The sequence below is a fragment of the Mesoplodon bidens genome (assembly GCF_964165515.1).
Source record: "Mesoplodon bidens genome assembly, chromosome: 4".
Taxonomy (NCBI): Eukaryota; Metazoa; Chordata; class Mammalia; order Artiodactyla; family Ziphiidae; genus Mesoplodon; species Mesoplodon bidens.
In genome coordinates this window covers 12817344-12835404 of record NC_138160.1, presented here as the reverse complement: position 1 = coordinate 12835404, position 18061 = coordinate 12817344, and the positions used below count along the sequence as shown (strand labels likewise).

At 43.7% G+C, this 18061-nt stretch overlaps 1 protein-coding gene across 3 annotated transcripts in view; it reads right to left on the bottom strand.

Annotated features, from left to right (window-relative positions):
* TRIO (trio Rho guanine nucleotide exchange factor) overlaps positions 1-18061 on the bottom strand; it is a gene marked incomplete at its 5' end in the record, with an annotated part of 386192 nt that overhangs the window by 218231 nt on the left and 149900 nt on the right. For all 3 annotated transcript variants that reach the window (XM_081233199.1, XM_081233200.1, XM_081233198.1), the window contains 4 exons: positions 310-432; positions 2332-2844; positions 5112-5304; positions 13472-13586. In XM_081233199.1, the coding sequence (XP_081089325.1) occupies positions 310-432; positions 2332-2844; positions 5112-5304; positions 13472-13586 (944 nt within the window). The remainder of the gene's footprint in view (positions 1-309; positions 433-2331; positions 2845-5111; positions 5305-13471; positions 13587-18061) is intronic.

The following is an 18061-nucleotide window of genomic DNA, read 5'->3' as shown; positions in this document are numbered from 1 at the left end:
CGGGCTCCCAGGACGTACAGCGCAGGAGCCAGACTCAAAACCGTGCACGCGGCCCTGGCCAAGTAATTGGTTCGAGTTTCACTGGTTTGTCTGTTTGCTTGTTTTCGCTTTTGTTTGCTTAAAACTTAAAATGAGCTACGTGAACACTGCTCCCACAGAGAACTTCCCGCCCCTGGAGGTCAGCTGCTGCCCCTGAACTGTCAGAAGCCCCTGCAGGGGCTCCCCGCAGTGTGCTGGGAATGATCTGTGTAAATACCTCCCGTTTTATACTTGCACAGGCAGGATACCTCTGTTCCCACAGGATCTTACCATGCAGTTCATGGCAAAGTGGTTGTGCTGTGTCTGAAGCTCCATCGCATGAGGATGGCTGGTCCCAATCTCAGTGTAGCTGTTCAGAAACAGGCCCTTGTTGTGCGTGATCCAGTCGAACATCTACCGGAATGAAGAAAGACAACCTGGAATCACTCCAGAAAAAGAAATGACTGACGCGGCTCCCAGCACGGGACCGAACCAAGAAAGAGCGGCGTCTTTCCTCTGACAACCTCTCAGGCGCCAGGGCCCAGAAGATTCTCGACTTCTAACCAGTCAGCAGCTCTGAACTTGCAGGAGCTACAAGAAAATCTTACCTAGTGTGTTCCTTTGACAGATGAGGGACTGAGGGGCAGATAAGTAAAGAGAGGTGTTCAAATCCCCCAGGCTAATTAAAACGCTAATCTTCTGACTCTCAACCCAGTCTCTCTGCTATACTGAACTACATAATGAGGCACACTGCTCTGCAAAAAAAAGACCCATTAGGTGAAGTTACAAACTTACAGGTTTCTGGATGGGCTTTGCTTTGACCACAGATTACTGACAGCAATTCCAATGACTAAAGGATTACGCTCTTTAGTGCAAGAATTAAAAAAAAAAAAAAAAAAAAAAATCCCTGTGCAAATGCAAACAATAAAATTTACAGTAAAAATAAAAAGAAATGGGGAAAACTTTAACAATGACTTCTCTCTTAAGATTCAATACAGATGCTACCTGGAAAAGGATGTTAATTTCATCGTTCCCAGGAAAACATTTAAGGAAAAAGAAATGATTCTCAATTAGCACTGCTTCTGTGATGTGAATGTGACTTCCAGGGACAGTCACCCGTTTGTCTAGTAATTGAAAGGAAGATTTTTCTAGCGTCTTTGACAAGGCACTACAGTTGAACCTTGAACAACACCTTGAGCCACGGTTTGAACTGCACAGGTCTACTCATATGCAGATATTTTTCAACAAATGAGTCCCTATATTTTCATTTTACACATCTTTAAATTAACTAAGTGTGGGGAAGAGTTGTGTTCAACTACAGATCACAATATATGGAATCAAAAGAACTAGAGTTGGAGTCCTGATTCTATCCAAACTGTTTCAGCTTGCTGTCCTGGGGTGAGTCATTTATCAATTCCTTTGTCTTGGAGGCAGAGAGAGAGCAGTCTGGATTTTCAACTGCACGAAGCGTCAGCATCCCTACCCCCATGTTGTTCAAGGGTCAGCTGTACTTTAAACATAAAGAGAGGTTAAAAGCTTACCAAATGATATTACTGGAAAATAGTGGTGGCTTGTCACCTTTCAAAAGGTCCTTTTATAGCAAAGACTTTTAATGTTTTCTAACTTTACAAAAAATTTTCCTGTCCATGAAAAAAAATTCAGTGAGCTCAAATCAAGAGGGATCAATTCACTCATGTTCATGGCTTGCAACGTATTCCTCTAAGTAAGTGTCCTGCTTTCACGTTGCTGAGACAGACAAGAGCTCACTTTGGCCAGTTGGTTGGACTGGAGCACAAAAAGGAAACATGAAACCGTAAGTAATTATTGCCTCTATTTCCCAGAAGCTACTATTTTTAATTCATTACTCGCCTATTATCGTAAAAACATACTCAATAGTAGATCTGAAGGGTGTTTTCTCACTGGCTTTTATGAGTGCAAGAGCAGTTATTAGAAAAATACTCACATGAACAACTACTGCTTTCAATAATATATCCTACAAAGTTTTCACTCTTTTAATTGAAAATATTCTCATCTATCTCACAGGCATTCTAAACCAAACTACTAGTAATTAGCAACTCTAAGTTTCTAGAAGAGCTCTGCACTGCACAGTGAGTAGCAGTGGAAAGCAGACTGAGGGGAGATCTCTGAACCGACACTGCTGGGCTCCCACCGACGCCATGTGAGGAGCTTACCCTTCCCCAGCCCTTTCATTCTGCCCTTTCTCCTGACCAAAGCAGCCTCAGCTGCTGAGACCCAAGGATCCAGGAAGCCTCCCTCCGTGGCTCATTTTAGCGTCCCTCCCCCGCCTTTTACCTTCTCAGCATCCTGTTCAAACAGCCTCAGCTGAAAGCACTGGTCCAGCTTTAGCTTCCTCACGTGCCACATCTGATGCAGGTGCTGCCGCGTTGAGTGCAGCCTGTCCAGCATGGCGGACACCTTGGGTAAGAGGCTCTGCAGGTCTGCGTTGCCTGACCCCGAGTTCTTTTTGGGAAAGCTGTCACTGCTCTGAATCCGCTGCAGCAGCTTCTGTCCCTCTAAATCCAAGTCCTCTATGGGGGCCTTAATCACCTTCTTCTTCAGCTGGGAATGTTCCTCGATCATATTCCGAGCCCCCTCCAAATCCTGAGGCAACTCCTTCTTAGCTAGGATGTCCTGAAGCTCCTCCAGCCGAGACAGCATGTGGGTGGCGTTGCTAATGTAGTCTTCAAAAGCAACTCGGATTTCGATCCATTCTTCATGGTTGTATTCCAGGCAGCCGTCAAATTCGGGCGTTAGCTGAGAAGGGTCAACTACTTTGGTAAGGCCTTCTAAAGAGACCATATTTGTCTTAAGGGGAAAGAAAATCATGTATGAGAAGATGAACCAATCTTATACGGTCTTATCATAATGCAGTTTGCAATGCTTAATCACAGATTTTCAAACTTAAAGCAAGTAATCCATTTATAGAAAATGTCACATACCTTGTTCTGGCCCCATAAAAACAAATGTAAATGAAAGAGGCATTAGTACAGTCAGTGAACGACAAATCCATTAGAGCAACACATATACGTTAGTTGCAATACCCGAAATTATAGAATCATATGAATTTCAGGACAGCTAAAGATATTAGCTTTCTTTCCAAGAATGCGGAAATTAACCCACTATCCTAAGCACATTAGAATATGAATGGCTTTCTAAAAATGTAGAAAATACACAAGGGTTATAGCAAGAAAGCTGGCTGAAGCTCTTCTCACAAAGTTGGAGAGAGAGGGAGTGCTTCATTCACTGCAATGAAACCGGCAGCGATTCTGAGCAGTACAAGTGTTGTACTCAATACATCACCGACTACATTCCAATCTAACAAAGTTTTAGTCAATTACAACCTGAGCAAGAAATCTCCATCTCATGCTATCAGAAGATGACGCAGAGTTAATATTAGTATTATGCCTCAAGGAAAACATCACTGGGGGTGAGGCAGGTGGGGGGGGGGTTTAAATATGAAGACAAAAGAAAAGGGAGAAGATGTGTGGCCTAGACCCCAAAGATAAAACGGAGAAAGGCTCGTTTAGCCCCACCTCCGTCACCTCCAGCCTTAGAGAAACCTGGAACTGTATCTCTATGCTCTTTGGCATAAGAAATGGCAAAAGGCAGCAGAGCGAGAAAGAGCGGCAGCTCCTCGGCCAGCAGTTTTGCCTGAAGTGTGGTGACTGTCGGTTTCTCCCTGTCTCGTCTGCCCAGACTTCAATAATGTCCATGGAGACGATCACTTCACAGACAGAAGCTCGTGATAATGTACAGACAAGTTCGATAGAAAAGCCAGGGCAGGAAACTTTTAAAGGCCCGGAGGGAAAGATCACAAGTAGACAAGCCAAAACCTGCATACATTATACCACCACATCGTTATTTCTGCTTAAAACGTGTATCATTAAATACAACACACTTTACATTCTGCGTCAAGAGAATAACTCATATAATATCGAACAAACTGTCCTCCAAAATCACTTCTTCTTGTGTGTGAAGATAAAGGCTTACTGGTTTCACCTTTCACCTAAACCTCCTGGGTGTAGTTTCAAATTCAAATTAAAACTAAATTCAGATTTCAGGTTGAAAATCAATACCATGGATTGAGAAATTTTAAAATGCAAGTAATGTACCCGTGAAAAGACGCTGAAAAGTGTGTGTAACATGTAACATAAAGCTTAAGAACTAATATTGTGTGGTATGTTTAATACTATTATTGTCGTTAACCTTGAAGTGCGTGAATACATTCACTGAAACCTAATGTTTGGGCAAAGTGGCTAGAGGAAGCGATCTATTCGACTAAAAATTATTATAATTTATTGTTAGAAAATACTTAAATTTTATTACAGAATATGGCATGAATCAAGTTTCCAGCTGGCCAGAATACTTTCTCCCCATAATCGTCGGATGAAACCAATTGCATCAAAGCCTTGTCAGAACCCTGGTAGCTTAAGGGGGGCAGTTTCCAGGGGAAAGGAGAGTAAGTCAGCGGGCTGAGGTCTGTTTTACACACTATCTGAAAGACAACGACCTTGTCTGCTAGTTGAATCCAGAGCCCCACATAGGTTTTCAAGGAACCTCTCCCTTTTCATAAACGAGAGACCTGATGTGTGAAATACGTGGCACACCGTCCTCTCCAGGACACGATGAAAAGTCAGTCTCTCCCACACATTTTCCTCAGGAAATGTGAAGTTGGGCATTTCTCCCTAACATTCCCTTATTTCCAAGGCTGAGGTAACGATGATGACTCTGAAGCCACCTAAAGCCACTTGCACTGAACAGTAAAGCTATTTTATCCCGTGAAGTAAAAGGAAACAGTCTTTTCTTTCTAGAACACACGCCTTACACCCCAGTAGAGGCCTGGAACCTAAACCCTCCATGGGCAAAACACCCACTGGGATAAGGCGAGAAACAAGCCTAACTGTGTTATTTTACACAATAACTAATTTTGCATGTCATATGTACGTCAGATATGCAGTTCTTGTTGAATACGTGGTTTTTAAAAATCTATAACCAGCCTAAAATGATGACGGAAAAGCTTTTAATAAACCACACCTACTGGTTTAGTTGGTCTGGCTACACAGGGAAGTTACCTCAAATTCAAATTTAGAACTGCCAAAATTAGTCCTCTGTTTCTGCCAAAAGTTGTCTGGCTTGATTATCAGTGCAACGTGAATGCAGCAGGGGAAGGACTCTTGTAATATCTTCAGCAGAGGCTTGATGGAGTCCCACTTGGACCCACGCATGTCCACGATCACCGTGAATCCTCGCTTGCAGACTTCTTCACTACAGAGAAAGAAAAGACAGGATGAAACCACGCAATTCCCACCACTTTTTCTGGTCGGAGTCCTGCTGGGCAAGGTCGAGTCTGCTTCCGTCATCCTGCTGCCTGCGGGGCACCTCCCTCCACCCACCGCCTGGCTGGCCAGCACTTGTGCCCAGGGAGCTGGCGGACGAGAGATCATTACAGAAAGAGCTTAGGTCTCAGCCGTGGCCCTCACCCTCCCTGGTACCTTAACAGAGTAGACTGACTATTCACGCACAGGGTTCAACCTCAAAAACCTTCAAACTTTTTCTTTTGTGTCCACGGTTTTGCACCTTGCCTACTCTTTAGGAGAAGAGCAACGACCGACCGACCTGCCCATCTCTCTGGGCTTTTGTGCGTTCACTGATCACACAGGCTGTCTAGTAACTGTTAGGGCCACTAAACAGCAGGGACAAAACCCCAGCAGCAGGCGCAGAGCAGTGAACAGCAGTCACGCAGGACTCGGGGGTCACAGGAGCTGAAACCACCTGCACGCGGCAGGAGCTTTTGAATGTCCCAGTTTATTCCCTTTAACTTGTCCCAGGCCCCTGAGCTACCTCAGAAGTTCTCAGGTGTGGTCCACCCGCCCCCGGGGATCCTTGGCACCCTTCTGGCGGGGTCTGTGGTGTAAAATCTAGTAATACTGAGACTTGTCTATCTTTTTCAGCTGGTTGCGCCGATGGCGCACAGGCCACGGTGGACACTGCTGGCTCTTAGCACAAGTCAAGGCAGGGCTAGGAGTCACGTATTCTTCCTCTCCACGTTCTAGCTGTTAAAACAAAACAGCCAGTTTCTCTTAAGAATGTCCTTGATGAAAAAATAAAAATTATTAACTTTATTAAATCTCAACCTCTGAGTACACGGGAAATATACAGAAAGCACATCTGCAGTAAAGAAAAAAACAAAAGTCAGAGTGTTCATAAACTTGGGTTAAAAATCCATAGTCTCCCTTCACACTACATACAAAAATAAACTCAAAATGGTTTAAAGACTTAAATGTAAAACATGACACCATAAAACTCCTAGAAGAGAACATAGGCAAAACATTCTCTGACATAAATTGTAGCAATATTTTCTTAGATCAATCTCCCAAGGCAAAAGAAACAAAAGCAAAACAGTGGTGGGATGAACTGGGAGATTGGGATTGACATATGTACACTACTATGTATAAAACAGGTAACTAGTGAGGGTCTACTGTATAGCACAGGGAACTCAGTGCTCTGTGGTGACCTAAATGGGAAGGAAATCTGGGAGGGAGGAGATACATGTATATTATACGTATGGTTGATTCACTTTGCTGTACCGCAGAAACTAACACAACATTGTAAAGTAACTATACTCCAATAAAAAATTTTTTTAAAAACCCTAAACAAATGGGACCTAATCCAACTTAAAAGCTTTTGCACAGCAAAGAAAACCATCAAGCAACCGAAAAGATAACCTACAGAATGGGAGAAAATATTTGCAAATGATGTGACTGACAGGGGTTAATATCCAAAATATACAAACAGCTCATACCACTCAATATCAAAAAAACAAACAACCGAATCAAAAAAAAAAGGACAGAAGACCTAAATAGACATCTCTCCAAAGAAGACATACAGCTGGCAACAGGCAGGTGAAAAGATGCTCAACATCTCTAATTATTAGAGAAATGCAAATCAAAACTACAATGAGGTATCACCTCACGCCGGTCAGAACGGCCATTATCAAAAAGTCTACAAATAATAAATGCCTGAGAGGGTGTGGAGAAAAGGGAACCCTCCTACACTGCTGGTGGGAATGTAAACTGGTGCAGCCTCTATGGAGAACAGTATGGAGGTTCCTCTAAAAACTAAAAGTAGAACTACCATACGACCCAGCAATCCCACTCCTGGGCATATATCCAGTGAAAAATGAAAACTTTAATTAAAAAATATACATCTCCCCCAGTGTTCGTAACAGCGCAATTAACAATAGCCAAGACACGGAAACAACCTGAGTGACCATCAACAGACAAACTGGGTTAAGAAGATGTGGTACATACACACAGTGGAATATTACTCAGCCATAAGAATGAAGGAATATTGCCATTTGCAGCAACACTGACGGACCTAGAGATCATCCTACTAAGTGAAGTAAGTCAGATAAAAACAAACATTATATGATATCACTTATATGTGGAATCTAAAAATAATACAAATGAATCTATATACCAAACAGAAACAGACTCACAAACATAGAAAACAAATTTATGGTTACCAAAGGGAAGGGGGTTGGGGGGAGGGATAAATTAGGAGTTTGGGATCAGCAGATACAAACTACTATACATAAAACAGATCAGCAACAAAGCTTTACGAGCACAAGGAACTACATTCAATGTCCTGTAATAATCAACAATGGAAAGTAATGTGAAAAAAATACACATAACTGAATAATTTTGCTGTACACCTGAAACTAAGACAATATTGTAAAGCGACTGACTACACTTCAAAGATTTTTTAATAAAAAATTTCTAAAAATAAAGTGAGACCATCATCGACAGGAAAAAAAAATCCATAGTCTCACCTAAATTTATGTCAAAATTAAAATGAATTTCACACTCTCTCGCATGAGCTTACTCCCCTACCTTCCCCCTTCCCCCGCCTCCCTGCCCTCGCCACTCCCTCACATGCCATTCTTTTTTTCTCAACTATTTGAAAGCTTTTAATAATTGTTTTCGTACATGAAATAGACAGTTTTCAGATTATTATTACTTCAGCGTTTTACTCTTCTGGCGAGATATCTATTTTTCAAGGAACGGATAGTTTCTACATGTACAGCACTCAAGATTTTCACCCCGGGGCTTCCCTGGTGGCGCAGTGGTTGAGAGCCCGCCTGCCGATGCAGGGGACGCGGGTTCGTGCCCTGGTCCGGGAAGATCCCACATGCCGCGGAGCGGCTGGGCCCGTGAGCCATGGCTGCTGAGCCTGTGCGTCCGGAGCCTGTGCTCCACAACAGGAGAGACCACAACAGTGAGAGGCCCGCGTACCGCAAAAAAAAAAAAAAAAAAAAGATTTTCACCCCAAGTTACATCTAGAATATTTATTTATATTTAAAGGTGAATATATTTTTTAATTAATTACTTAATTTGTTTATTTATTTATTTATTATTTGTGGCTGTGTTGGGTCTGCGTTGCTACTCGTGGGCTTTCTCTAGTGGGCTTTCTCTAGTTGCGACACGCCATTCTTTTCCTTATCTTTTGATTCATACCAGTAGAGTAACGGACACTCCAAGTTCCTAGGACAACTTCATCAGTATAAGAGTCATACTCCCAAAAACATTCCCCAAAAGTCCGTGGGGACAGAGCCTGAGTAGATGGCGGCCCGCAGCCCTAGAAACACAGCCCTGAAAGCCCTAAGGAGAAAACAGACTGATCCAACGCACCGGCTTATCACCCCAGTGTGGAAAGCTGCGAGGAGTGACTGGATTAACTCCTGTACTGAAAACCAGTTAACACCTGGCTCAACAGTCCTCAGGCCATCACTCCTCCGGTCTCAGGTAGGTCCTGGGCCACGATCCAGGGAGTGTCTTCAGGGAGTGTCTCGGGTCACCTTCACAAATCCTTAGAGGTAGCTGGGCACGCCCAGAAATGTTTCCTAAAATCCCCCGAGTCGCTGAAATTTAGCATTCTGAACTTGCTCGGGTTCTAAAGGAGCTTGCCATCCTGCAAAAGTCCATTCGGTAGAAACTTCTGGGCTCCACAGCGCCTTGGGGCGAGACCTGCCTGAGCAGGGGGACGTCGGAGGTCTGCTGCCCAGCTGGGACCTTCTGCTCCAGACTCTCATGTTCTGCTGCCGTACACCAAAGACAGGAGGCTGTCAGGCAGCAGGCTCTGCTGTCTTATGAGCTGCTGTTTGGTGCCCGCACTTTAAGCATCGGTCTTCCCCTATCAAGGTAAATCCTCTGGCGGCCTTTCTCCTCACACAGCTCTACACAGTGTGCACATAAAACTACAAAGCCCCTCCACTTGACGGGGCTTAGAAGGAATCCTGAATAACTCCAGGCTTAACAAGAGGAACAAGCTGGAGAGAGACACAAGCAAAAGGTGCCCTGAGCTTACACCATTTACAGAAGGATTAACCAGTCACCTGCCTCCGCCATCCAACTAACTGCTCCCACCGGTGACTTCCAAGTAAAGCAAGCAGCACACCAACTGGGCTGGGAGTGCACATCCTGCGCACCCATCTGTCTTTATCAAGTTAAAAGCCACGCGTTATTAAGAAAGCGGTGACTTGCAAACTACCAAAGCCACAGCTCTATTTCTGAGCGTCTAATAAACAAGCACAGCTGCTGCAGAAGGGCTCCGCGCCAGGCTCTTCCTTCAAGGCACTGCTCACTGCGAAGTGCGACTTACTAACCAGGTATTTTAGCAGTTTTACCTAAGAGCCTCATTTTAGCTGTGAGATTTTTTAAAATGTAGATAAAACTAAGGTCCTTTTTCAATTCAGGTCTCTAAAAAAGAGGAACTCTCCTTCCTTCAGTTCCTAGCTGAAGAAGGTCCCTTTTTATATGAATGTTCACGAAGGGATCAACTGAAAAGTTACACATTATGTCACTGGTGACAAAAGACAGTCAGAGTGGTTTATCCATTTAGTTGCTATAAATCATTCTAAAGAAGCCAAAACGTTCTAGAACATAATGAGTATAATTCAAAAGAGCAATAAACACCTAGAGATGCACCAAGACTCACGTGATTATCATTTCTGTGCAGGGGTTCCAATGACACCATGAAGGAGTTCCGGGGCTTCCCTGGTGGTGCAGTGGTTGGGAGTCCGCCTGCCAATGCAGGGGACACGGGTTCGAGCCCTGGTCCGGGAAGATCCCACATGCCACGGAGCAACTAAGCCCGTGCGCCACAACTCCTGAGCCTGCGCTCTAGAGCCCGCGAGCCATAACTCCTGAAGCCTGCGCGCCTAGAGCCCATACTCTGCAATAAGAGAAGACACCGCAACGAGAAGCCTGTGCACCGCAAAGAGTAGCCCCCGCTCGCCGCAAATAGAGAAAGCCTGCGCACAGCAACAAAGAACCAACAAAGCCAAAAATAAATAAAATAAATTAATTAAAAAAAAAAAGTTCCGCTGTGACTTTTCTCCTACACATTTAAGGAAAAGGTCCCTTGCAAATTAATCATATGAAAACCAATCTATTATTCTAATTGTATGTTTGTTTGTTTTTTAAGGAAGCGAGAGGGGAGGGAAGGTGGCCCAAACAACAGGACTCAAAACTAGTCGCCACTCTCAGATCACGTTATGCTTTAAGCCTGGGGGCCACATGTTAAGAGGCAAAGACCACCGGGAGGCCACGCAGGAAAAAACAGACAAGGTGACCTGGTTCTCGAACACATGGCAAAAAGAAAAACAACTGAAGGAAAGTCGAAGAGCAAATACGAAAGATGGACATTACTGTACTACTTCTGAGAGGGCTACCGTGAGTCAGACGCCGTGCGGGGCACGTGCATAAATAATCTCACTTAATACAGTGATCCGAGAAGTACAGATTACTATCTCATCTCGTAGATCAGAAAACCCATCAAATTAAGGAACCAGGTCAGCCCGTCTGACTCTGACCCCCAAGCTTTCCCGGATGGCACACTTCTCCAAATCCGGGAATGTGGAGCCCTGTAACTGTCTGGCTGAGGGGCAGCCAGAGGCTATGGTCACATCGCAGAAGACATCGACAGTGGTGGACAGAGAAAGGGGTCCCACAGGACACCCTCCCCCTGCCCCTCCCACTGCCCAGGACTGTGTATTTCACTCTGAAACTGTAAAAACAAATTATAGACTCAGAAATAAAGAACAAGCGAACCCACAAGTCCCCAAAACGTCACACACCATTAATCTCCTGACATGATCACTGGTCCCACTGTTTGGCTAAGACCAGAGTGCTCCCACCTCCGCAGGCTCCCTGGAGGCACCGAGGCTCTCCGTCAGTCGCTGTAGGACCTGCGGTGGACCAGGAGAGGACTCTTTTTGTGGCCACTTCTATCTGGACCACTGTGAAACCTTCCTCCACTATCACTTGGCAAACGCATCATTGACATGCAAATTAATCCCATCTCTCTCATTTGCTCATTAACCAAGATCAAGAAACTGGCATTGCCTGTCACCTGAAATTGTAAATACAAAAGCAAATCCAGGCAATGGAACGAACTGACTGTGCTCAGTGCTTGGAGGGTCACTCTACACACTGAAGAACTTATGAGAGAAATGAGAGTATATCTGGGATTTGCTATATTTTCTTGGGAAAGTAGACAAGATGGGCAGAATCCAGTCATCGTTGGAGCTGGATGATGGGCCCATAGGTGTTTGCTTCTCTCTAGTTTTGTTTATACACTCACGATTCCCAGGACAAAGTTTTGTGTTTTTTTTTTTAAGTGGGTCATCCAGATGATTCAAAATATACCTGAATCGATTTTTTATGATATCAATGAAAGGAAAAGTAATGTTTTAATATTTATAACCAATATGGATTTCAAAACCAGAAAGCAGGTTGCCAAAGTTATATACAGAATTCCATCGATGTAAATGTTTTCTAAAAGATCACCTGGGTGAAATTCAACTTGTGTTTCATTAAACTATACACCAAGCATCATTGTGGATGGCAGGGATTTGTTTTTTCACATCATCGTCTGTATCTCTTTCTTTTTCATCATTAGCACAGCACATGGCACACAGTAAGAGCTCAGTAAGTAGTGGCTGTGAACTATGCTGTTATTTATAAGTGACAGTGAGTAGTAAATTACTTGTAAAATTCTTTCCAACTCTGTGATTTCAACAGTTCAACAGGCCAAGAAAATATCAGAGTAAGAGGAAAGGGAAAACTTTTCCACATATTTAAGCAGGGGCCCATTAATATGTTACTGATGATTTGATGTAATAGCTTTCCCACAAAGGATACCCTACAGAAAAACCCAAGAACTCCCTCTGAAGCTCAGATCATCGACACCAAAGCTGACCTCCCTCAGCCACAGTGAGGATGGGTTGCCAGAGGACAGTGCTGTTTCCCTGGCTGGTGTCGACCCAAAGAGGTCGGGGGAGAGTCACAAGCCCTGCACCGTGGGCGATCCGTTACACTTACCGCAAGCTTCAGAATCCATTATGCTGCTGTTGACCATCTTTTATGATTTCCTTGCGTAACATGTTCCTTACGGTTGCTCGTTAAGTCTATATTATGACCGAGTGTCCTTTTTCACGCGCTCGTTTAGTCTCCTAGGAAGTCCCTCCTCACTGGCGCACATCAGCCATGCCCTGCTTTAGCACACCCCTTTCTGGGGTGAGAGTACCTCTTCCTCACAGGGGGTCCCGCTCCGACCCCCAGTACACAGCCACCTCTTATGCCAGGCCTGGCTGTATGCTTATAGCAGAGCAGTACCTTGTTTTCCCAAAATTAATCTGAACCATTAAATGGAGGTGTTAATGTGGGAGGCGGGGGAGGGTTTCCTCTCCCAGCTGTCGGCTCCCTCTGTAGGTAAAACCTCAGTAACATGCTTCTAGAGCAGAAGCAAACATGCTAGACTCCTCAAGTATACACACTGGCCAACTGCTGTTAACTGTTCCTCACTTCAGGGGTCTCCAGAAAATAAAGCCTTGCCTGCTCCTTGTGTTCCTCGGCGTCTACGCTAAAAATCCCCCTGGCTGTCACTAGCGGGTCGCAGACTGAATGAGAGCTCCCAAGCTCCACGTCCTGGCACATTAGCTGCTAGGGATTCTGAAGGCCCTGCAAAGTTCACGCTACACATCAACCAAATACTTCCCAAGAACTGAAGTGCAGCACAGAGCCAGAAAGGTCCTCGCGGAAACCACACTCCACTGGTGAGCCTCCGGCCCGCCGGGTCTCGGTTATCAGGATCGTCTCTGCTTTAGCTCCGCCTCGGACACCACAACCTAAGGCCCGGGCCCGGTGGCCAAGCCACCCCCATCGCCACCACACAAGGCTGCTCACTCGGTACACCGCCCTTCTCCGCCCCGCGCCCAGGAGGGTCACAAAAGGAAAACAAGGAGAAAGACCATGATTTTAACTTGACGGCACTTTGCTTAGAATCCAGGCTCCCGTGGGCTGTTTTCTGGGGAGTGTGTGCAGCGCTGCACCTCTGTGACGGGCACCAGCCACGACCACGCGGGACTCACCTGGGGATACAGGCCAGGTAGGAAATGAGCCTCCGGAGGTCCTCCTGCCGTATCCTGTCATGATTGCTGCGGGCCGGGAAGGTTAGGATGGGACCCCCGCGCTTATCTCTGCCACCTGGAAACAAACGTGGAAGAGGCTCAGACAGAAACAAGAGGAAACAGGACTCTATGGGCCACTGGGCGCCCAGCATCGCAGCCCACCCACCCACTCTCACGAAGCTGTGCCCCCAGCCCTCCTGGCCCGGCAGGACCCCTTGAAAGGCTGGCGCCCCTGGCTCCCCTGAGACAGGCGGCAATGCCATCCCTCCCAGGATGCCAGTGACGAAGTCTGAGTTTTGCACACCACATGGAAGGTATCACAGAAGGCCTTGGCTCTTTCTTCCAGTGTTTGTTCCCTCCTTTATTCAGTTCCATGTTTGGAGAGAAAAAACGGTTTCATGTATATGTGCTTCCATCACCTTAAACTCCCACCTCCGGGGACTTCCCTGGTGGCACAGTGGATAAGACTGCGCTCCCAATGCAAGGGGCCCAGGTTTGATCCCTGGTCAGTGAACTAAATCCCACATTCATGCCACAAGTAAGGAGCTTGCCGGCCACAACTAAGGAGCCCAAGTGCTGCAACTATGACCCAGCGCAACCAAATAAATATTAAAAAAAAAAAAAAACACCTCCTCACACCCTCTCTTTCTCCCTTTCTCTGGCTCCCTCTCTCTCTCTCCTCCACACTGTCCCCTCTCCTTCCCTCCCCGGCACTCTCAGCTCTCTCTTTGCTACCAACCAAATTGGGCTTTAACTCATGAAAGGGAAAAGGCAGGAATGTTCTTCAAACTCTGCACTGATGGCTACTTTATATAATCTGGGATCCAGGGCGCCTTCCCCTCTCAAGGGCAGTACCTGACCCCTGTGGTCAAGCTTCCCCACTCTCTCACACAAAGCCACACACACACAAAAGAAAAAAAGAGAGAGAGAGGGAGAGATTGGCACACAAGAATTTTCAAATAGAACTAAATTAGCTTAAGAACTTTAGAAATATTACATTACACACTAAGCACAAATCTCACGTGACTGGCCTTTGACAGGAAGGCAGAAACGCTTCTCATGAACATGCATACAATCCTAAGGAAGTCTGCTGGGTATCACTGAACATTTCTGGTGAAACTACTATATTTTATTACTTCTATTAGGGTTTTCAGAAAAGAACACAGAGAAAGAAAATTTTGTTTTCCCAAGTGTATGCTTCATTTAGTTTTACAGCTCTGGTCATCTCTTTCTAGAAGTACAGCAATAAGATCTCAAAATTCAAGCCACAACATGAAACAATTATTTTCTCATCTTAATTATTTACCTTGTCAGCAGAGGTAAATGAAAAAGCAAGCCCCCCCCCAAAAAAAGCAAGCAAGCAAACAAACAGAAAACCAAATTCTTTACTTTTAGAATACCAAAAACATATTCAGCAGAAGATATTGGCATTTTAAAAACACATTTTTACCAACATGGGTCTTTACCATGTCCTAGAATGATTAACAATTCCTCTAAACAGTAATGAAACTAAATGCTGATTCTGAACACTTAAACTGACCCACATGTACTGTTAAGTTACGAAGCCCAGGAAGATGTTAAATTATTTATAAATCCAATAACCCAGGTAATAAATAGGAACAACACTACATCGCAGCTGACACGCTAGGTATGGCATCGAGTGCTTGACACATGCGTTCTGATCTGATCATCACAATGATCCTGCCAGGAGATTTCCTCACACCGGCTTTATCATGAAAGACACTGAGGCTCAAAGAGCTTACATAAAGACAAAGGGACCATGCCAGCATGTCACAACTGGGCCCTTCGCCCTGATAAGAACTTGCATAATTTTTCAAACTAGTGGCTTTACTTCTTTCTAAATAATAAAAATATCAGAAGGAATGAAAGGTACTATTAAAAGGAGAAGCAGTAAATTTTTTTAATTTAGATTTCAAACAGTAATAATTTACCATTTTAATATACATCACTGGAGATCTTATTTGTAAATAGCCTATTACTCATTTGGAAAAATAAACCCGTGGACAATATTTTTCTATTGTACTTTTCAGAACCATTTTGTCTCATTACTCCTGTTTTAGCTGAAGAATTGTATTATGTGTGGAGAGTAAAAAACTTAAACACTGAAAAAACTAAAAAGTGAGAAGCAGTACTGTTGTAAATGGTAGAATGACATTATGAAGTAATCTTCTAAAATACCAGACAGTAATTTTAGGGAAAAATCATTAGCTCCAGTTTTTTTGGAATACCTCTTGTCTCCGAGATACGACCAGTAACAACTGCAGCATTTTTTACTTCCCAACATCTTTCACTCCTTTCAAAACAGAATCAATCTCCTTGATCAAAAATATAAGAGAGACCTTCAGAATGGCAGAGGAGTAAGACATGGAGATCACCATCCTCCCCACAAATACATCAGAAATACATCTACATGTGGAACATCTCATACAGAACACCTACTGAATGCTGGCAGAAGACCTCAGACTTCCCAAAAGATATATACTTTCTTTTCCTTTTTCTCTTTTTGTGAGTGTGTATGTGTATGCTTCTTGGTGTGATTCTGTCTGCACAGTTCTGCTTTTACCATTTGTCGAGGGTTCTATCTGTCCGTTTTTTTTTCTTTTTACTTTTTTAATTTTTAATAATTTTTTTAATTTTTTATCTTAAAAACTTTATTTTATTTTATTTTAGTTTTTTCTTTCTTTCTTTTTTTCTTTCTCCCTTTTCTTCTGAGCCATGTGGCTGACAGGGTCTTGGTGCTCCAGCCGGGTGTCAAGTCTGAGTCTCTGAGGTGGGAGAGCCAAGTTAGGACATTGGTCCACAAGAGACCTCCCGGCTCCACATAACAGCAAATGGCGAAAGCTCTCCCAGAGATCTCCATCTCAACGCTAAGACCCAGCTCCACTCAACAACCAGCAAGCTACAGTGCTGGACACCCTATACCAAACAAATAGCAAGACAGGAACACAAAACCACCCATTAGCAGAGAGGCTGCCTAAAATCATAAAAAGGTCACAGAAACCCCAAAACCACCAATGGACATGGTCCTGCTCACCAGAAAGACAAGATCTAGCCTCATCCACCAGAACACAGGCATTAGTCCCCTCCACCAGGAAGCCTACACAACCCACTGAACCAACCTCAGCCACTGGGGGCAGACACCAAAAACAATGGGAACTACGAACCTGCAGCCTGCGAAAACCAGACCCCAAACACAGTAAGTTAAGGAAAATGAGAAGACAGATAAATACAGAGCAGATGAAGCAGCAAGGTAAAAACCCAACAGACCAAACGAATGAAGAGGAAATAGGCAGTCTACCTGAAAAAGACTCCAGAGTAATGAGAGTAAAGATGATACAAATCTTGGAAACAGAATGGAAAAAATACAAGAAACGTTTAACAAGTACTTAGAAGAACTAAAGAGCAAACAAACAATGATGAACAACACAATAAATGAAATTTAAAATTCTCTAGAAGGAATCAATAGCAGAATAACTGAGGCAGAACAACGGATAAGTGACCTGGAAGATAAAATAGTGGAAATAACTACCACAGAGCAGGATATAGAAAAAAGAATGAGAAGAATTGAAGACAGTCTCAGAGACCTAAACACTAAATGCACCAACATATGAATTATAGGGGTCCCAGAAAAAGAAGAGAAAAAGAATGGGTCTGAGAAAGTATTTGAGGAGATTATAGTTGAAAACTTCCCTAACATGGGAAAAGAAATAGTCACCCAATTCCAGGAAGCACAGAGGATATCCAAACAGGATAAACCCTAGGAAAAACACACCAAGACACATATTAATCAAACTAACAAAAATTAAACACAAAGAAAAAATATTAAAAGCAGCAAGGGAAAAACAAAAAATAACATACAAAGGAATCCCCATAAGGTTATCAGCTGATTTTTCAGCAAAAACTCTGCAGGCCAGAAGGGAGTGGCAGGATAAAGTGATGAAAGAGAAAAACCTACAACCAAGATTACTCTACCCAGCAAGGATCTCATTAAGATTTGACGGAGAAATTAAAACCTTTACAGACAAGAAGAAGCTAAGAGAATTCAGCACCACCAAACCAGCTTTACAACAAAGGCTAAAGAAACTTCCCTAGGTGGGAAACACAAGAGAAGGAAAACACCCACAATAACAAACCCAAATCAATTAAGAAAATGGTAATGGAACATACATATCGATAATTACCTTAAATGTAAATGAATTAAATGCTCCAACCAAAAGACACAGACTGGCTGAATGGATACAAAAACAAGACACGTATATATGCTGTCTACAAGAGAAGCAATTCAGACATAGGGACACAAACAGACTGAAAGTGAGGGGAAGGAAAAAGATATTCCATGCAAATGGAAATCAAAAGAAAGCTGGAGTGGCAATCCTCATATCAGAAAAAACAGATTTTAAAATAAAGACTATTACAAGAGACAAAGAAGGACATTACATAATGATCAAGGGATCAATCCAAGAAGAAGATATAACTGTAAATATTTATGCACCCAACATAGGAGCACCTCAATACTAAGGCAAATGCTAA